Source organism: Rhineura floridana, chromosome 7 (assembly GCF_030035675.1).
Source record: "Rhineura floridana isolate rRhiFlo1 chromosome 7, rRhiFlo1.hap2, whole genome shotgun sequence".
Lineage (NCBI taxonomy): Eukaryota > Metazoa > Chordata > Lepidosauria > Squamata > Rhineuridae > Rhineura > Rhineura floridana.
In genome coordinates this window covers 87,293,588-87,315,498 of record NC_084486.1, presented here as the reverse complement: position 1 = coordinate 87,315,498, position 21,911 = coordinate 87,293,588, and the positions used below count along the sequence as shown (strand labels likewise).

At 43.5% G+C, this 21,911-nt stretch overlaps 1 protein-coding gene across 7 annotated transcripts in view; it reads right to left on the bottom strand.

The window, feature by feature from the left end:
• The window catches only part of LCOR (ligand dependent nuclear receptor corepressor), a 126,542-nt gene that overhangs the window by 87,509 nt on the left and 17,122 nt on the right, over positions 1–21,911 (bottom strand). For 6 of the 7 annotated variants that reach the window (XM_061636263.1, XM_061636257.1, XM_061636258.1 and 3 more), the window contains 2 exons: positions 7,978–8,043; positions 7,491–7,570 (listed from right to left, as the gene is read on the bottom strand). In XM_061636263.1, coding sequence (XP_061492247.1) covers positions 7,491–7,570; positions 7,978–8,043 — 146 coding nt within the window. Of the gene's footprint in view, positions 1–1,191; positions 1,213–7,490; positions 7,571–7,977; positions 8,044–21,911 lie in introns of those variants that run through there. The other variant, XM_061636259.1, reaches the window with a different exon arrangement.

Genomic DNA, 21,911 nt, shown 5'->3' with positions numbered 1-21,911 from the left:
TCACAGAAGAAAAACGGGTGATGCTCAGAACCCCCAACAAAACAGGCAGAACACCTACACAAAGACCAAAAAAGCAAACAAGACATAAGGCAAAAAAAGCAGACCAACGCCCCAAGCCCCTAGGAAAAATACTTTTTAAAAATTAAGAATTGAGAGGGGCAGGGGGTTTCAGCAGGTGCCAAGGCAGGTGTATAAGGGCACCACAGTCCCCACATTGGGGACCCAGGCTTAGGTGTACTATGTGTTCTCTATATATATCAGTTCTAACAGCAATATATTGATGCAGAATGAAAACAAGGAATGAATTTGGCAGAGAACAAATTTCATGAGGCAAAAGTTCCTACACTTAAAAGTTAGGATTACAGACAGCTGTCTCCTGAGTACAGTAGGGCCCTGCTTTTCAGCTAATACTGAGGCTTTCAATTAGAGTAAGGCCCCACTCATACAGCGCTTGTTCCTCTTTACAGCGTTTTTCAGGCATCGGGCACCATTTTATTGATGGAGTTCCAGTTTTCAGCAGGTTTCGCTTTTAGGCAGGGGTCTGGAACGTAACCCGCCGTATGAGTGGGGCCCTACTGTAGTCCACATTCTGATCTTTCTAGATTAGAGTCTGCCTTTTTCTCCCCCCTCTAATAATGATCCCAATATGGACAACAGTGGTGTTTACAGTGTAGCTCCAAAAAACAGCAAGGCACTTGTCACTCCAGTAAATATTGGACACAGAAAGTCATTGCAGTACCTCATGAGTTTACTGATGGAGACACATGGGTTATTTAAAGATTAGTAGAAAAACTTGGGAATGCAGTACATATGTTAAGATAAGGAGGAGCAGGGCTAGTAATATCCATTAGCAAGTCCAGCTTTAGGTAGCTGTGGCTTAATATGTGTACAGAGAATGAAATAGCTGCCACTGGGTTGAACTCTACCCATATGCTAGGTACTTGTACAAGAACCACAAACAAAACCAACTCAGACTCTAGCGGATACAACTTCCTGTTATTTCCTCCATGGAACAATCTCACTGCAGTGCAGAAAGGGGTCTCCACAGAGTGCAGACATAAGAAAATGGCAATCGCAGAAAGGTGTTGCATGCTGGGTATCTGTAGTTCCTACAGAATGAACCTCACAGCTAATAAGAAGGCATTGACCTCCATTTGCCTCCACTAGCAACAAACGGAAAGTTGGACTTACCATGAAGTGTCCTTGTGGTCAGCAGAGCGGAGCAGACAAGAATGGGTTAACTCCTTCTCCTGGAGGCAGAGTCAGCACTATAAAAAAAAAGTTTAGCTGGTGGCCGGCCAGAAGCGGGAGGAACCTTCTCCCGTTCTCCAGTTTGTGACTCAGCTGTAAAAAAGTGAGTACTGAGCAGCCGGCCACTCCACCTACATGAACTTGAAACTTGAGCAGTGGACAGAATAAAAACAAACATTAACAAATCAGCAGACAGTGCCAGGAAGGGACGTAGGAGGCCCTTACTACTCTATCCAGAGGGTGAGCGACCAGCGGTCGCCTGAGAGTTTCCGGAAAGGTGCTCTCCCACTCAACAGCCTAGGTTTTGCTGCAGGGTGGGGCTGTCTGCTCCACTCACCACTGACCAGAAGGACATTTCACAGCAAGTCCAACTTTCTGTTCTCGGTCAGCAGAGGAGTGCAGCAGACAGGAATGGGATGTATCTGAGCAGTGACCCTCACATCCTTGGTTGGGAGCAAACCTAGACAACCACCCTCTGAAGAACCCTTCTGCTGAAGGCAGCTTCAGCAAAAGCAAACTTATCCACTTCATAGTGTTTGATGAAGGTGGATGGGTGAGCCCAGGAGGCGGCTTTGCAGATTTCCTCCAGCGGGGCATCCTTGTGGAGCACCACTGTGGTGGCAGCCCCTCTAATTGAAGTGTGCAGTGATCCGTGGAGGGGGAGCTCTCCCTTTTGCCTGATAGGCCTTAACCACACATTTAAATTGTTGTTTTTTTAAAGTGTCTTCAAATTTCTATATTTGTTTTTAATGTTTTTAATTGTTGTAAACCGCCCAGAGAGCTTTGGCTATGGGGCAGGATACAAATGTAATAAATAATAATAATAATAATCCCTCACCCAGCGGCTGATGGTGGACCTGGACCCCTTTAATCCCTGCGCCCCGTTTAAAGGACATGAACAGAGCCTCGGACCGCCTGAACAGTTCTATACGGTCCAGGAAGATCTGAAGTGCCCACCTGACATTGAGTTTGTGCCACTTCTTCTTGCAATGGACTGGGTTGGGGCAGAAGTTGGGTAGAGATGTCCTGTCCCCTGTGGAAAGGGGAATTGACTTTGGGGAGAAAACTGGGGTCAGGGCGAAGAACAACCTTGTCTGGGTGAAAAATGCACAGCTCCTCCCGAATGGAGAGGGGGCCCAGTTCCCCCACCCTCCTAGCTGAGGTGATTTCCACAAAAAAAAACTGTCTTGAGGGTGAGGTTCTTGATTGGTATGGAATGTGCTGGTTCAAATGGATGTTGTCAGAGAGCTCTGAGGACTAACGAAAGATCCCATGAGGGAAACCTCAGAGAAAGCATTTGATTCAAGGGTGAGAGGTAATGGAATGGCCCCCCACCGTTGGAAACACACTACCTAGGGCCACCGCCTGTCTCTTGATCATGTTGGGGACCAGCCCCTGGCCCAGACCGTCTTGCAGGAAGTTGAGAATGGTGTGGATGTGGCCTTCTGCAATAGGTAACTGTTTGCGTCTACACCACCTGTTGAACGCCTTCCAGGTGAGATCATAAATTCTCTGGGTGGATTGTTTGTGAGATGCCAGAAGGGTGGAAATAACCCTCTCAGACAGCCCCTCTTCACTTAGCCACTGCTGATTCAAACTCCAGGCATTAAGCTGGAGTCACTGTGGGTCTGTGTGAAGGATGGGGCCTTGTGAGACAAGATCCGGTCTGGTGGAAAGGCACCATGGTGGGCTGGAGCTGAGATCCACTAGGCAGCCAGTGTGCAGCCACCACTATCACCTGGGCCTGGAGAACTCAGATTCTGTGGAGCAGTCTGGACAGCAGAGGTAAAAACGTAGAGAAGTCCCCAAGGACAGGGGGCTGACAGGGCACCTATGTCCTGGGCATGTGGATCCCAGCCATGTGCCATTAACTGGTCCAGCTGGGCATTCACAGATGAGGTGAATAGGTCCATGCATGGAGGCCCTCACTTCTGAGCAATCTCTAGGAACACGTTCCGGTGAAGGGCCCACTCTCTCTGGTGGACTTGCTCCCGGCTACAGGATCCCCTGCACATGTATGGCAGAAATGGAAGCCAGGTATCTTTCCATCCACTGGAACAGCAAGTTGGTCTCCTCCTGAAGAGGGCCTGATTTCATGCCCCCTTGTTCGCAGACATGCAATTTGGCTGTGACATGAGTCTGATAAATAAGAGGCAGGAACTCCTAGAGTGCTAGTCGGATTGCTCTGATCTCCAACCAGGTGATTGACTGACACCACTCCTGCACTGACCACTTCCCCTGTGCGATGTTGGAGCAAGACGTCGCTCCCTAGCCATATAGGCTTGTGTCCGTGGAGACTATCGAAACTGTTGGGGCTCTGAGGGAAAGGCCTTTCTCCACCACTGGAGGGACTCCTGCACAGGCCTCAGGAGGGTGATGTGCCAGTTCTGGTGTGAGGTGATCTGGTCCTGATACAGAAGTAGCAGCCATTGCAGGACTCGAGTGGAAGCCCACCCATGGCACCGAGTCTATGGCCGCTATCATGGAGCCCTGCAGCTGAGCCAGTTCCATCAGAGAAGCCTGTCTGCCTTGCAGGCACATGTGCAGCTGGTGCAGAAGCTTGTCTATGCGTTCAGTGGACAGGAAGAGCTTGCTTTGAGCTGTGTCAATGACCACTCCCAGATGTTGAAGACGCTGGGTGGGGATCAGATGGCTCTTGTCCTTGTTGATGATGAAGCCATGGTTTTGCAGACACTGGATGGTCGCTTCAATATCCCATGCCACTGTCACTGAGGAGGCCCTCACCAAAAGGTCGTCCAGATAAGGGTATATGTGGACTCCCTGAGTGCGAAGGTGTGCCACTACTATTACCATTATTTTGGTGAACACCTGCGGGCGGGGCCAAGGCAAGGCCGAAGGGCATGGCCCTGTGCTGGTACTGGTGGTGGCTGTGCACAAATTGGAGGAAGCGTCTGTGCTGTTGGGAGAATGGAGACATGCAGGTACACCTCTGTGAGATCTATAGATCCCAGGAAGTCCCCTGGTTGAATGGCTTCCGCAATAGACCTGAGTGTCTCCATTTTGAACTTCTTTGTCCACAGGAAGCAGTTCAGGAACTTTAAATCCAAGATAGCACGGTAATCGCCGTTGCGTTTGGGGACTGTAAAGAACACAGAGAAGATTCCTGAGGACCACTGATGCTCTGGCACGGGTTCTATGGCGCCTATCGCAAGGAGGTAAGAAATGGCATCCAGGGTCCTCTGCAGCTTCTCTGGCTGACATGATGGAGGAGCTGCCCTCCATCTGTCCTACAGGATGGTGGCAACCTCTAGGAAGTAGCCAGACTAGATGGTGAACAGCATCTACTTGCCTGAGGTGGAGGCAACCAGGCATGTGTGAAAAACTGAGCCCTCCTGGCATCATGCTTGGCTTGGCTTGACACTGGGCTTGGGGTTTTCACAATGTTTGTTGTCTCCTCCCCCCCACTGGAGGAGGGTGTGGAATAGATGCGCTGGTGGGAATTCCAGAAAGAGTTCCAGGACCCATGGAACTGCAAAGTAGTCCTGTAGGTAGTTGGATAGCCCTTGGGGTGAAAGGAATGTGAAGTCTTCTCATGGGACTCGTCATCCTCCCTTCTTTTTATCCTTGGTCTCCACAAGGGGGAGCTGTAGAGACTTGCCAAACGACCACACAAGTAAGGCAGAGCTGCAAGGCTAGCTTTGGAATGATGGTCCACTTTCCATTGTTTCAGCCAGATATTGCGTCTAACTGCCACTCCATATCCAAGTGCTCATGCTGAGTACTGTAGGCTGTCCAAGGAGGAATCTGCTAGGAATTCAGCTCTTTTTGCCAATTTGTGCAGCCCCTCCCTGATGCCTAGCATCAGGTGGCACTTCTGTTAGCAGCGCTTTAGCCCACTTTACTGCAGCCCGTGTCAGGAAAAAGTTGTCTACTGAAGCTTTCATGGCCAATGTGGATGCTTCACGTGGACGTTTTAAGATAGCATCACTGCGCCTGTCACTTTGGTCTGAAAGAGTATCCGCTCCTTCTTTGGGAATAGCTGTCTTGGCCCCAAGGGCAGATACAGGCTCGTCAATGGCTGGGACTTGAAAGGTTGCCATGGTCGTGGCAGAAAATGCATATAGCTTTTTTGGACAGGGCATGAGGAGCTCTAGATTTGGCTGGATGATCCCATTCTTCCTTAACAATGTGCTTGAAGAACTTTGGAAAGGGAATGATCCCCTGATCTGGGGAAGATGTCTGAAGCTCCCTATTCCTATTCCTCTAGTTCCCCCTCCTGAGGAGTTTCCTTAGGAGGGTCTAGCTGAAGGCAGGCCATAGCCTCAGAAATCAAAATAGGACAGGAGAATACAGTCTCTTATGCACCAGGGATGGCATGGGGGAATCCTCCCCTGAAAGTTCCCCCTCTTCCTTCTCCGAGTCTGATGCAGCAGATGACCGGGGGGGGCACCTTCCCCCCAGGAGGCTGGGCTAAGGGAAAGACAGTCAGGCAGGAACCTAGAACTGGAGTGTCTTTTGCGTTTATCTTTGTGAGGTTTAGGCTTCTGTAAGGAGCCCCTTCTTTTACTCTTCCCCCTTCCTCTATCTGGGCTGGCATCCAAGGAGGAGGAAGAGGAGGAGGAAAATGAAGAGAAGTAATCACAGCAGAGTGCCCTGGAGTGCTTGAGACTTTTTTTCCTATGTGCACGGGCCCAATGCTTGGCTAAGGTAGCCCCCACTTCCCTCACCATGGCCTTGTTAAGCCAGGCCAGCATGGCTGAAGAGGTAGAGGGCTTATCTAAATGGAGAGATTTAGCACGCTTTTTCCCTGCAGGAGTCACGTGTTCCTCTTCCCCTCCCCCCTGCCAGGTAGACGGGAGCTGAGAAAATGAAACTATTTCAGGTGCGGAGTCTAGCATTCTTCCCGCCAACGAGGTGAGGGTGACTAGGGTATTGCTTAACTGAGAAGTGGATTCCCCCCCCACCCCGCTCAGAGACCTGTCTACCTTGGTCAAGGCATGAGACAGGCTGTCTCTTCCCCCAGGCATAATTAAAATCCCAGATGAAAAGGGAAGGCTGGGGCTGGAGCTATCCCCCCCAATAAGGAAAGCTTAGTGGCTTTAACTGAAAAACAAGGCGACAAGGAGGTCAACCACATCGCAGAGGCCTATTGGCCAAGGACGTTTTTGAATCAACAAAAAGCCTTGGACAGCAGAGGACCAATACATGCTCCTCCCAGGCTCTTAAGCAGCAACACTCCTGAAAGCTTCCATCACCTTAGGACCACGAAAGAGCGTTCCGATAAAGGGGAGCAGGGGGAGGCACAAGACAGATCTCGGCCTCCGCTGTGCACTGGCGCTTCCCACGCCTCTTCAGAAAAACAATCCCTCTCTTCCTCCCTCAAATCTGCCTATTCACTTAGGGCTGGAAGTGAAAGAAGAGAGAGGCAGAAGACTGTGTGCTGTAACTGCAGTTGATGATGAAAAATTCTGAGAATAGCAGAGAAAATAACTAACCTGTTCTTGAATCCCTTATGGGGACCCAGGAGGAACAGGTTGGCTCTGTTGCTCGCTGAAGGCAGAGTCCAAAACTGGAGAATGGGAGAAGGTTCCTCCCCCTTCCAGCCAGCCACTAGCTAAAGTTTTTTTTATAGTGCTGACTCTGCTTCCAGGAAGAGTTAACCCATTCTTGTCTGCTCCACCTCTGCTGACCAAGAAGCCCCTTGTCACTAGTTTCCTCTAAAAGCAAAGTGAGTGAAAGGAAAAGACCTCCACTGACGAGTTTTCTGCTTTGCTTCGTCCTTTTACTTTGAGGAAGTGAATGAAAAACAGTAGATTCCTCTTCCCATTATTACTATTTTACCAAACTAAAAAATGAACTGCCTTCAAGCTGATCCCAACTTATGGTGACCCTATGAATAGAGTTAAATAAAGAAGATTAGACAAATTCATGGAGGACAGGGCTATCAATGGCTACTAGCCGTGATGGCTGTGCTCTGCCATCCTAGTCAGAGGCAGCATGCTTCTGAAAACCAGTTGCCGGAAGCCTCAGGAGGGGAGAGTGTTCTTGCACTCGGGTCCTGCTTGCAGGCTTCCCCCAGGCACCTGGTTGGCCACTGTGAGAACAGGATGCTGGACTAGATGGGCCACTGGCCTGATCCAGCAGGCTCTTCTTATGTTCTTAGTTTTCATGGTAAGTGGTATTCAGAGGTGGTTTACCATTGCCTTCCTCACTGCCAAACTAAAGCCAGATAAAAAACCAAATCACTGCAGAAGATGAACATATATCTGCTTTGTTACCTTCACTTTCTCTCTTCTCAAACAGCAGAAAAGACAATTTTCATCAAATGACCAATCAGAGACACCCTCAGGTTCAAAGTCTGTGAAGAAGAAGAGGAAGTTACTTCACATCTATATAGACCACAACTTGCTTATGGCTAAAGCTCATTCCAGATTCACTACATGATTTAGAAGACTCTTGGTGCAATTCCGAAAACACAAGTTTGAATTCTGTCAAGCTTTTTATTTTCACAATGTTACAAAAGTATAATCTTCGCCTACACAAAAAGCTGATTTTCCTAAGCAACACCAAAACCACTGCCAGCTATACAGAGATGAAGGCACGCTCATTAGTAATTTTAGCCAATATGAAACTAACTGCGAGCATTGCCTGGGGGGAGGGAAAAAGCACAAATCACCAAGGTAACATACATTTTCTAGAGACAGAGGTGATTTTGTCATTAGAAATGCAGATCAAGAAAAAAAGAAAAGAAAAAAGATTTAATACCTTCAAACAAACTGAGATCTTTTAATAATTCGGGTCCAAAAAGCCCTTCTAGAATACTTTCAAATCCTAAAAGCAAAGAAACAATATAATACATGTTACTGTCAGAATATTGACAACAGTTCTTTATAAATCTGTTTCTAGAACAAACCTGAGCCTGCTTTTCTACAATGAACTGAAGACATCTTGTTCAATCAAGACACATAAATTAGAGATGGAATGAGTCTTTAACTGTAGAATCTTTAAGAGTTAAACTAAAGAACTACACTGATAATTAAGCAAAATGTACAAGAAAAACTGAAAAGTTTTTGCTTCAATGTGATCCCCCCCCTCAACTTAACTCATTTTAGATTAGAAACTGAAAACAGGGATTCTTGCCTCATTCTATAAATCTCTTTTTTCAGCATCAGTGTCCCAACCTTAAGTCTTAGAATTTCTTAGAAAAAGGAAAGCCACTGGGATACAAACTGAACAGCAAAATACAGAATGTGTGTATTTTGTATGAGCTTGATTACTACTGAGAAAATTTTCTGTAACTTTTTAAGAAGTACAGGGCACTTCAGTTTTAAAAGATTCTACTTCCCCCCTTCTCCAATTATTGCCACTATTTGCAAATGTAAATTTAATGTGAATCCAAATCTTGGCTTGCAGCTAAGTAGATGATAGAACTAGTTACCCACTATTCAAAATATAAGGGAAAAGGCACATACTAGGAAATATGCTAGGGCTATTTTTAGGACACATTTGATAATTCTACTAGAGTTTACCTTGAAAACTATAATCCATTTTGGGATTTTGTAGTACATTTTCCATATACACTTAACACTATTGCATGTGTATCATTTATACTTTTTTGCAATATTTGAAATCCAGAAAGAGAATAAAAACATTTTTAAAGATTAAAAACATGCAGGACAGCTGTTATTTCTGGAGCCATACGATGCAGAGTGAAATATAATCAATTCTGCTCTGGAGCTACATGATTTTCTTTCTCTCCTCTCATAAGCAAGCTTCACATCCCAGTGGAGCGTACCTTCATTTATAAAGTATGCACAAGAACCATATTGCAAATTTTGAAGTGTTATGGTCATTCACTATCAGATGCTAAGACCACGAAAGCATTTCTATCATTGAACATTATTAAGAGATTAAAAGTGCTACTATGGAATGAAACTGGCAACAGAAGCACATTTGGATCAATGATGATCACCTAATAACAAATCTACTAGGGTGAGGCACAAACATGGAAGAGACAAAAAAAAAGGAAAGCATAATGCAATGAACACAGTCATGATAACCCAAAGCACGATGGGATGCAGATGGGTATCATAATGTTACCGTTATTTTCCTAATTTGAAAGGAACCCTGTCAATCCTTATGTTTTTTTTAAAAAAAGCCTGGCAGAAGTGTAAGTCACAATCAAGTCCAGAAAAGTCTCATTGCTAAATAAAAAAATGTCAGAGAATTTGGAATGTAGAAAAGGAAAGCAGAGAAAGTGTTAAGCATCCCCATCACTTTTCCAATCAAAAATTCCCATTCTTTTTTAAAAAAGGTTGGGGGGAGTTTGGGGCCCCACTTGCATATTTGCATGGAATGTGTAGTTGTTTTTAATATATATATATATATATATATATATATATATATATGTTTCACAACAGCAACATATATTTAACCAATTTCATATACTTTGGTAGATTTTGTTCAAATCTTTCTACAAGACATTGGCTGTGTTTGCACAAAACACTAGGCCATAGTTTGTTTTAATCAGGGTTTGTTCTACCACCATGAGCTGTTTCACAGAAAAGCAAACAAGTAATGCCTTGTTTTCCAGTGTTTATTTAGTGTTCAAGCTGCTCTTGCATCATACCTTTTTAACTTGTTGAGTGGCTGGGGGAGAGGTGGCCCAACACACCATGGTTAAGTGAAACTATAGGGTTTTGTACATGTTATTCTAAATTATTAAGCAGTGCCACTGTCCAATACAACATTTTGTTTGTCTTCCTGCCTTCTCAATGTTTTTTAGCTTCTTCAATAACCTGGCATCCCAAAGTTAGTGATACCTTTGTTCCAGCAAGATTTACTAGCGTCTTTCAGGTTCTGACAATGATCTACGCTTTGCTCCCAATGTAAACAATCAGGGCTGTGGAGTCAGAGTCGTGGAGTCGGAAGCAATTTTGGGTGGAGTCGGAAGAAATGTACCTACTCCGACTTCAAAATAAATTTTGATTGACAAATTTTTTAAAATACAAATTCAAAATGTCAAAGAAGCTTCCCATGAAGTCAGCTGTAGTTGAGCATTTCACCATAACTCAAGATGGAAAGCATTTTGTGTGTCAGTGTATGACACAGGACCCAGATGAAGACAAATGCTGTGATGCCAAGATCAGCGCATATTCAGGCAGCGATAAAAATGCTCCTATGAGAGCTTCCAATTTAAAAAGACATTTATAGCCCTTTCCAGGGCTGTGGAGTTGGAAGCAATTTTGGGTGGAGTCGGAGTCGGACAGTAGAAAAACAGAGGAGTCTGAGTCGAAGGTTTGGCATACCAACTCCACAGCCCTGTAAACAATAACATTTATTTGTATGGCAGGGATTTGTTCTGCCCTTCAAATATAAACAGTAAAATTAGTTTGGGTATACATCTATCCATTGCCCTAATTTTTCCCCACACTGAAAAAATGCCAGAAATACCTTTTACATGTCCATCACATGTAATAGAACATCGCCACTTCTAGGCATCCCCTTTAAAATGTGGCTTGACATGGCTTATTTCTAATTGTGTTAAATATCATCTATGTATGATTCTGACCACATTCTTCCTAATCTTTTTTGACACAGATGAAAATAATTCATTGTTCTTCTTGCAGTTGCTCCCCATCTTTCCTCCATGTAGCCTCTACCTTCTATTCTGTCTTAGATTATTTTACTGTTTTTCTATATATGTTCAAAACTATCCCTTTCATACATGCTTTTTAGTTGTTCAGATTTCTGTTAGAAATCAGAGTGCATCTTTTCTTGAATATAGATAATGGGTGTTATAAAAATGGTGTCAGTGGAGATACACCCAGGGCTAATTTTTTTCAACATTTTCTTCTATAATTGTAATATTAGCTGGAGAAATGGATTATCTATCTATTCTACTAATTTTATGTTATCCATTATATATGGGATATCCACCTTTGCTAGTGGTTGCTTCTGTTGGTATGCTGTATCTTACCATCGCAAATTAGGTATTCCTGTATCATTTTGTTCTACATAACTATAGGAACATAGGAAGCTGCCTTATACCGAGTCAGACCAGCTCCCAGCCCTACCTAAAGATGCTGGAGATTGAAACTAGGACCTTCGGCATGCAAAGCAGTTGCTCTACTACTGAACTATGGCCCTTCCCCTGAACACTATACATTGTGCTTGCTTTTATTCCAGATTTCCAATAAATAAATAACTATGTATAAATGAATTCAGCTTTCGCCAGATCATTCATTTCTTAAGAACCTAAACTAGCAAAACTGGGACAGGGAGGAGAAAATGTGGGTATAACTGCATGTAATGTGTAGTTAGCATCTAAAATATCACTACTTAGATTACAAACACTTTAGCTCTGTGCAAGGCTGGTTCCTAAAAAAACCCAAACCATTTACAGTATCTATAATAATTACCAATGATCCATGTCCCACAGAGTTTACTATGCATACAAGAGAGCATTCACAGTGTCTGCCAAGTGGGTTACACTGCCTGGACAATACACAATCCTGCCTTGCTTAGTTCGCTGTTCTCACCAATGAAAATGCCACTTTACTTTTATTAATATTAAATATTAGATTTAACAGTTGCATAGCAACAGCAGAACAGCTTATAGGTAATACTCATAATCAAAAACGCCAAATAAGGCAAGAATGAATTTATTCAAAAAATTATTTTAAAGGCCTTGGCATAATGCAGCAGCAAGCAACATGCAGCAGCAAGCAGCACAGAAAAGATACGACCTGCCATGCTATGTTCAATCACTTAAGAGTCCAGGAAAACAATGTGTGTATACATGCAACAAATACCCTGAAAAGATATTGAAAAATGAGATCCTGACTACTTTTTACTAGGATTTCTCTTAATCGATTTTCTTTTCTCCAGTGATATTTTCTTTCTTCTCCCTATTTGACAGATGTTTTCTCTAGATTTCAAAGAAAAAGAATTAACATGGCTGTCTGTTAAATTCCTGTATTCATACCTTCATCATTCACATGCATGTTTGCTCATTTACAGCTGAAGAGAAGCACTAGTACAAAAGTGAGAGGCATAAAAGCAGAGGAATTGTAAGAGTTAGGATGCTTTAATTTTGCTATTTTTAACATTTCCCAATTAATTTTAAGCATGAAGACTTGGTTACAAGGCATTTGCAATGAAAAATAGGTTCTAGAAAAATGAGTTTCAGGTGTTTGGATTTTCAAAAACATTCTCTACAAGAAATTAGCTATTATTATCTACAGAAGGAACTAATTGATTTGAAACAACAAAGCACACACATTTTGAGAGTTTATTGCAAGAATTACTTGAGAGGACGTTATACCTTTATGCATGCATATACATGCATTTTCATGCACTTTGGATATTCATTTTAGGCATGTCTTATTTAAAACCAAACTCTTCTTGGTTTTTTAAAAACAATTTGTAGAATTTAAAATTACATTTAGAAATTAGGGGGATTTCACTGTTGGTGGACATGTAATGTGTATGTGTGCATGTATGTACCTGGAATATGACAACAGGACATTTTGCCTATTATTTAACCTTGTATTTTAAGCTAATTGTTTATTGCCCTATTTACTGAGAATAGATGAACAACTGTTTCCCTTCTTTGATTGTTAAATCTTTTGAAAATTGTCAATATACACACTCCCCTCATTATATAATGTAGGATAAGATAATCATAGTTCCTTTAGTTTTTCTTTGTGCAATATATCATATTCAAAGCTCAGCATACAACCTAGGCTGGCACTGACCATTTAAATCCAAATCATCACACTAATGACTCATAATTCCTAAAATATCTCTCAAGTACTGTTGCCTAGCCAGTTATCCCTTATCTTGTACCTGGTTTTACATAGACCCTTGCCTGGTCACCTGTGGAGCAAACACCCTCTCTAAATGACTAAAGACAGAAGGGATATTGGGCACCTGCAAAAAGTCACAGTAGGGATAAGATTTTGCTGTGTGGAATAGAACAAGAACAGCTGGATTGCAACCTCTCTGTTACAGCCCTTTAAAGATTAGACACAGAATCCTCAGAACCTGCTTTACTGTTCCTGGAGTGTCCCCTCTGCCATTGAAGAGCAGATAGTACAGTAGGGCCCTGCTTTACAGTGCTTCACTAATACAGTGGTCTCAATTAGATTGAATTAGACTAAAGCCCCACTCATACGGCACTTGTTCCGCTTTTACAGCGGTTTTCAAGCATTGCGCTCCATTCTATTCAATGAGTTCCACTTTACATCAGTTTTCTCTTTACAGAGGGGGTCCGGAATGTAACCCGCTGTATGAGTGGGGCCCTACTGTAGAACCCAAACAGCTTATTCCTTCCTTTCATATGACAGACTGCAGGTGGGCCAGCCTAGGCAAATGGACTGCCTGTTTCCTTTCCAAAACAATGAGAGTTAGAATGGTAGCAAGCCAGAGAATTTGAGCTTAGGCTTTCTCCTCAGGGCATGTGTCATAATGTGCTCTCAGTGATGCAGACTGGATGCCAAAGGCAGCTGCAGAAAGTCAATGAATCTGATGTTGATCAAGTGCTTTCAAATTGTACATGACATCTTCAAGCATTTGGTTCAAGCTAGAAGTCTGCTATATGTATTGTTCTTACAAAGTTGCAGAAACATTTTTGTACAACTACCATTGCTTCACACCTGCCTCAGATTCTTACATCTTCTGTAACAAGTGGAATAAGCTAACAAACATTTGAAAATAGTTACACACTCGAACTAGCAAGTGAAATAGCAAAGAAGATGCTTTCGTTTTAACAATTTTCTGAATACCAAGCTCAGTCTAAGTTCAGAACCAGAAGCCATGGGTCTTTCAGTCACTGATTAGAGCAGCCTTTCCCAACCAGTGTGCCTCCAGATGTTGATGGACCACAACTCCCATCTTTCCTGACCATTGGCAATGCTGGCTGAGGCTGATGGGAGTTGTGGTCCAACAACATCTGGAGGCACACTGGTTGGGAAAGGCTGGATTAGAGAAATAAGAACACTGCTGGATCCCACCAAAAGCCTATTAAGGCCACCATCGTATTTCCCATGGCTGACAAGCTGGACATAAGAGCAGCAGTCCCACTCCCATTGTTACTTCTCAGCAACTGGTATTCACAAGCATGCTACCACTGATCTTGGAAGTAAGGTTTAGCCATTATAACTAGTAGTAATTGATAGCCTTATCCTCCATAAATCTGTCTACACCTCTTTTAAAATTGTTTTTAAGTTGGTGACCGTTACTACATCTTGTTGTAGCAAATTCCACAGTTAACTATGTGCTTTGCATCTCCTGAATTTCCCAATATTCAGCTCCACTCGATGTCCCTGGGTTCTAGTATTATGACAGAGAAATACCTCTCCCTGTCCACATTCTTCACACCATGCATAATTTTATGCAGCTCTATCACGGCTCTCATATTCACCTTCTTCTAAACTAAACAGAACCAAATCTTCCAACCTTTCCTCATAGGGGAGTGTGACGTCCTTCCCTGGTTCTCCCTGTCAGGTCCCACCTGCTTGTGGCTACTGCCTTTCACTAGGCACCACCAGGGATATCACCAGTCCGGACTGTCCTTTATATGGTTTCTCACTCCGCTCTAGCACAGATCTCACTAGATCCCCCTGCTAGGCAGCACCACCAGTCACGTCCTATAACCAATACTCCCAGAGACTTTGCCTGAGTCTCTCTCTAGCTGGTTACTTTTGTGACTGCGTGCTTATGCTGTTCCCAACCCCCTTGTATCTTTATAGATAACGCATACAACTCTGGGTTGCTCTGGATACTTGAATTGTTATTATTCCTCCCTTCACCGCTGCCACCATTAGATACTGTTTCTGTTCAGCCTTGGTAATTACCCTGCCCTCCCTTCTGATATGTATATCCCCCAGCCAAGGATCAAGCCTTTGGTAAACCAAATAAGTATTTATTAAATATCAGAAATAACAAGATTAGTTTTAGAATGTTTCACAAGCGTATGGTTTCATCTATTCCTGTTTTGTACTTGACTTATTATTAATCAGAACTCCAACTCCCTCTTTCTCCACACTCCTGACCTCCACCCTCAAACACCTTTCTCCACACTCCCAACATCCACCCCAGATTCAACTGTCATTCTTCCATTTATACTCCCAGCCATTCAAACGCTCAGCCAATCATCCAGCATTCTACTGCTCATGTACTCCCCCCTCCTCTTTCACTCCACTTACCATATGTCTTCTATATAAACAGCACTTATCATATTTACACTATAAGCAGGAACATCACATTTCCCCCCCCCCTTTAAAATAACAGCAAAGTATTATTCCTGCTCTAGGATTCAGACGACGCGTTAACAATAAAAAACAAGTGTCTTTGGGGAAAATGTCTTTTTTGCACCCACGTCTGGGTCACGTCACTGCAGTCCCGGCCACCTGCCTTGAAAGTCCATCGGCCAATACATTGTCCTTGCCTTTTATGAACTTGAAGTCCACCTGGTAATCTTGTAGAGCCCAGGACCACCTCTGCAGCATAGTGTTATGATTTTTCATAGTCTGTAACCATAACAATTCTCGATGATCCGTCGTCACTGTAAATCTTCGTCCCCACACGTATGGGAGCCAACTTGCTCAGTCCCCACACGACCGCTAGGCACTCCTTTTGGACCGACAAATAATTCTTCTCCCTCGATGTCAGCTTGCGACGAAGATACGCCACTGGATGTCTGGTGCCTCCTCTCTCTTGTAGCAAGACGACTCCCAGCGCTAGGTCCGACGCATCCGTAGCCACGATGAATGGTTGCTCGTAATCTGGTGCTATTAATACAGGCCCTTGGCACAAGGCTTGCTTCAGAAGGTCAAAAGCCTTTTGACATTCATCCATCCACACCACACGCTCAGCACACTTTTTCCTTGTTAGCTCATGCAAGGGGGTTGCAATTTCCCCAAAATCTTTTACAAATTTATGGTAAAAACCAGCCACACCTAAAAATGCCCTAACTTGTTTCTTAGTTAAGGGGATAGGCCACGATTGTATTGCCTCAACTTTGCTCCATAAGGGGATTATTTTCCCACTCCCCACCTTATGTCCTAAATAGATCACTTCATTCAACCCAAACTGGCATTTCTTGGCTTTTATTGTTAGCCCTGCTTTCTTAAATGCCTCTAATACTGCTGTCAGGTGTTGGACATGCTCAGGCACCGACCTGCTGAAAATGGCCACATCATCTATATAGGCCACTGCAAAATCTGACATGTCTCGCAACACAGTATTAATTAGTCTCTGAAAAGAACTTGGTGAGTTCCTTAGTCCCATGGGTAAAGTCACAAACTCATATAACCCATCTGGTGTACTGAAGGCAGTTTTGGCTCTGGATTGCTCGTCTAATTCCTTCTGCCAAAATCCTTTACACAGATCTATGGTAGAGGTAATGGTTGCTGCTCCCAATAGCTCTAACATTGCGTCCACCGTAGGCATAGGATATGCATATGGGACAGTAATTTTATTAATTAAATAATAATCAATACAAAACCTTGTGGTTCCATCTTTTTTCGGAACCAGTACAATACTTGAGGCCCAGGGACTGATGGATTCCCTGATCACTCCTAGTTCCAACATGTCTTCAACCTCCTTTCTAATTTCATTGAAAACTTTCCCATTCACACGGTACGGAACAGATCTGATTGGGGCATGATTTCCAGTATCAACTGAATGTCTGGCTATACTGGTTCGGCCAGGTTTATTGCTGAAGAGATCCCCATAATTCTTTAAAACTCTTAGAATCTCTTTCTTGACTTCTTCCTTCACCTCCTCCGACCATTCCAATTGATCTACCCCTCCTTTTGCTTTGCTTTCCTGTACCAAATCTGGAAGTTCAGGCCCACTTCCCTCAGGGAATAAGGTAACTTGCAACACCTTTGCATCCCTGGTGTGATAAGGTTTTAACATATTTAAATGAACCACTTTATGCTTTTTTAATTGGTCTGTGGTTATCACATACGTCACTGTGTCAAGCTTTTCCCTTATGGTATATGGTCCCTCCCAGTTGGCCTGTAATTTATCGTGTTTCCTGGGTATGAATGCCATGACCATATCTCCCACATCATACACACGTTCTCTGGCAGTAACTTTGCTTCTGCTGAGCTTGACTTAAATTCTTTTGCACAACTTCCATCACTGATGCTAATTTGTTGCGGAAGTCTAATACAAAATCGACTACAGATGTTTTGTACTCTCCCAGGGTTCCTTCCCATGAATTTTTTAACAGTTCCAAAGGTCCCCTCACTTTTCTAGCAAACATCAGTTCAAAGGGTGAGAAGCTTGTTGACTCCTGAGGGACTTTTCTGTATGCAAATAAGAAGCACCCCAAACGTTCATCCCAGTCTTGTGGGTGATCTTGAACATAACTTCTTATCATGCCCTTCAGAACCCCATTGAATCTCTCTGTTAACCCATTAGTTGCTGGATGGTAAGTAGTTGTCTTTAAATGTTTTAGACCACAACACTTCCACATACATTGCATCACTTCTCCCATGAATACACTGCCTTGTTCCGTCAACACTTCATGAGGGAAACCCAGTCTCATAAAGATTTTTAATAAAGCCTCTGCCGCTACAGGGGCTTCCACGGATCTTAGTGCTTCAGCGTCTGGGTATCTGGTGGCAAAATCCACCACCACCAATAGATATTTCTTGCCATGCCTTGTGGGTTTGGAAAAAGGGCCCACCAAATCTATTTCCACTCTATAAAAGGGTTGTCCTATTATAGGAAGGGGCTTCAATGGTGCTTTTGTCTTTACTCCACTTTTCCCCACCTTTTGGCATATGTCACAAGATAAACAATATTGTTTTACGTCTTTAGAAATATTTGGCCAATAATAGTGTGCAGCCAATCTTTTCTTGGTCTTCTTTATTCCAAGATGCCCTGCACATGGGACATCATGGGCTACCTCTAGCAATCTGGCTCTGTATTTGCTAGGTACCATCAATTGTTTCACTGGTTCACATTCATTCTCTCTCTCAGCAGGCATCCACAGTCTATATAAAATCCCATTCTCACACACAATTTGATTCCTCAGATTGTCAGTAAAGGGAATCTTCTGTGTAAGGGCTTGGTCCTTCATTTGCTTCAAACTTGCATCCTTATCCAGCTCTTCCCTGAACTGCTCTGCCTCTTCACTAGAGACCATTTGATACAGTTTGTCTCTTTTAGCAGGCCTGCCAGGGGTTGCTATGGCGACCTTAGGCTCGATAACAGGTTCCACCCTGTTTTCTTCGACCTCTGTTAACATGGTTTCTGTTGCTTTGCCAAGTTGTTGTCTGGTCACCACATATATTTTTCCTTGTGCCTCCATAACATCTCTTCCCAGTATCACTGGTTCTTGTTGTTGGGCATTAATACCTACTTTACATATTTCCTCCTTTCCTCTCCACTTTAATTTTATCAGGGCCATGGGTATGCTTTCTGGTTCACCCCTCACTCCTTGGATTGTCACCGTTTCCTGAGGTAATATTTCCTCAGATTTTATCAAATCTGGCCTCAGTAACGTCTGAGCGGCACCAGTATCAAGCAATGCCCAATAATTTGCCCCTTGCACACTCACTTCTTCCCTCAGACTCGAATCAAAGTCTTTTACATTTGTCCAGTTTATCTGGCAGAACTGAACCTTCTTCGTTTCTAACTCCCTTGGTTCTGTTTTCACTGCCCTTCCCTGAGCAGGATTACCAATGGGGTTGGCAACCTCACATTGAAAACGTAGCTGCCCTGGTCTACCACATTTATAACATAATTTCTCCTCCATTTTAGGGTACACAGATCCACTCTGGGGTGTCCTGTGCCCTTCAGACTTTATTGGAGGACTCACTCGCTGTGGTACCACATCCTTTCTGCCACCATTATATGGTCTGGGTTTAAACTCTCTTGATGTTTTCCCCACCCAGCCAGTTCTATTGGAGGCAAAGTGATCTGCCAACTCTGCGGCCTCTTGAACAGATGTAGGGGAACGGTCTTTGACAAGGAGCCTTATTTCTGGTGGTAACTGATGGTATAACTGATCCAGTATCATGAGGCTTTTCACCTCTTCCACTGACTGAGCTTTGGCACTTCCCATCCACTTTCCAAATATGTCCATCAATTTTGCTCCCAGTTCAACAAAAGATCTCCCTGCTTGGATCTGACAATTTCGAAATAACTTCCTAAAGTAGTCAGGTCCCAGTCTGAATCTTTTGTACACTGCCTCTTTAAACTCGGCATATGTGACAGGCCTGTCTGAGGGGAAATATTGGTATACCTCTGCCAATTCCCCTTTGATCAGATTTGATAAATATTTATTTATTTATTTATTTAAACATTTTATACCCCGCCCTATTTTCCAAGGAACTCAGGGTGGCTTACATTAAAAAACACAGAGACAGTTAAAAACATCACAGTATTCAAATTGAACAGATTAAATAAATTAAATACAACGTAAATTAAAATTAACTACTGTAGTTAAAAGCCCGTCTGAATAAAACAGTCTTCACCTGTGCACGAAAGGCCGATAATGAAGGGGCCAGCCGAACCTCGCTAGGAAGAGAGTTCCACAGATTAAGGGAAGCAATCGAAAAAGCCCTATTCTGTGCCTCTGTAAAAGAGACTTGCGAAAAAGGAGTGGAAAGAAGAATCTCGCTGGAAGATCTTAAAGTCCGGACTGGTTCATAGGGGGAGAGACGCTCCGACAGATAGCCTGGACCTAAGCCGTATAGGGCTTTATAGGTCAAAACCAGCACCTTGAATTGTGTCTGGAAACAAATGGGCAACCAGTGGAGCTGATACAGCATAGGGGTTGTATGATCTCTATAACCCGCCCCAGTCAACATTCTAGCTGCAGCTCTCTGTACCAGTTTCAGTTTCCAAGCGGTCTTCAAGGGCAGCCCCACGTAGAGTGCATTACAGTAGTCTAATCGTGATGTAACTAAGGCATGTGTCACCGTGGTCAAGTCTGACATTGCATATATTTATCCTCCGGTAGCCCCCACATCTGAGCTGCCTTTTCGAAGGTGTTGAGGTAAATCTGTGGGTCTTATCCAGGTTCAAACACCGCAAAATCTTTTGGTGTAACCTTTATTTTGGTTTCATTTCTGTCCTTTCTTGTTTCATCAGAATGAAACTTCTCTCTTTCAAATTTTAACTTTTCCACCTGTATCTCAGCATCCAATGCTCGTTGCTTCTCCCTCTCCTCAAACCCCAGCTCCTCCTTTCAGTATCCATTCTCATTCTCTCAATTTCCAACTCCTGCTGTTTTTCCTTCTCTGCACCTTCCATCCTCAATCTCTCTGTTTCCAACTTTAACTTCTCTCTCAAATACTCTATATAAGCAGGATTGCTTGAGTACCCTTCTGGGTTCTCTTCTCTGACAGGTTGTTTTTGTTGAACAGATGCGAATGCTATCAATGCTACTCACAATTCATCTACCCCTTTACCCTCGTGAGGTAAATTGAATGTTATGCACTTCTCCACCAGCTCCTCTCTTTTCATCTTTATATATTCAGCCATGTTTTTAGGAGTTCACTCGCACTTTGCCACACACTCTTTGCCATTCACTCTCACAAGTAAGACACACCACTTTTAGGGACTATCTATTGTTCGTATCCCACCGCTACAGCCACCACATGTGACGTCCTTCCCTGGTTCTCCCTGTCAGGTTCCCACCTGCTTGTGGCTACTGCCTTTCACTAGGCACCACCAGGGATACCACCAGTTTGGACCGTCCTTTATATGGTTTCTCACTCCGCTCTAGCACAGATCTCACTAGATGCCCCTGCTAGGCAGCACCACCAGTCACGTCCTATAACCAATACTCCCAGAGACTTTGCCTGAGTCTCTCTCTAGCTGGTTACTTTTGTGACTGCGTGCTTATGCTGTTCCCAACCCCCTTGTATCTTTATAGATAACGCATACAACCCTGGGTTGCTCTGGATACTTGAATTGTTATTATTCCTCCCTTCACCGCTGCCACCATTAGATACTGTTTCTGTTCAGCCTTGGTAATTACCTTGCCCTCCCTTCTGGTATGTATATCCCCCAGCCAAGGATCAGGCCTTTGGTAAACCAAATAAGTATTTATTAAATATCAGAAATAACAAGATTAGTTTTAGAATGTTTCACAAGCGTATGGTTTCATCTATTCCTGTTTTGTACTTGACTTATTATTAATCAGAACTCCAGCTCCCTCTTTCTCCACACTCCTGACCTCCACCCTCAAACCCCTCTTTCTCCACACTCCCAACATCCACCCCAGATTCAACTGTCATTCTTCCATTTATACTCCCAGCCATTCAAACGCTCAGCCAATCATCCAGCATTCTACTGCTCATGTACTCCCCCCTCCTCTTTCACTCCACTTACCATATGTCTTCCATATAAACAGCACTTACCATATTTACACTATAAGCAGGAACATCACAGGGAGCTGCTTTAGTCCCAATCATTTTGGCTGCCTTTTCCAGCTCTACAATATCCTTTTTGAAGTGCAGTGACCAGAACATAGTATTCGAAGTGTTGATGCACCATAGATTTATACAGAGACATTAAGATCATCTGGAGTTTTGGACTTCTGGGAAGGGTGACTTCGCTTGTGCCTGCTTTTGAGACGGGCTCCCACCTCAAAAGAAGCTTATTCAGATATAAATCAGTCAGAACATTTTTTTTTTTTTGACTGATGAAATTTCTCCCGGGCAGGG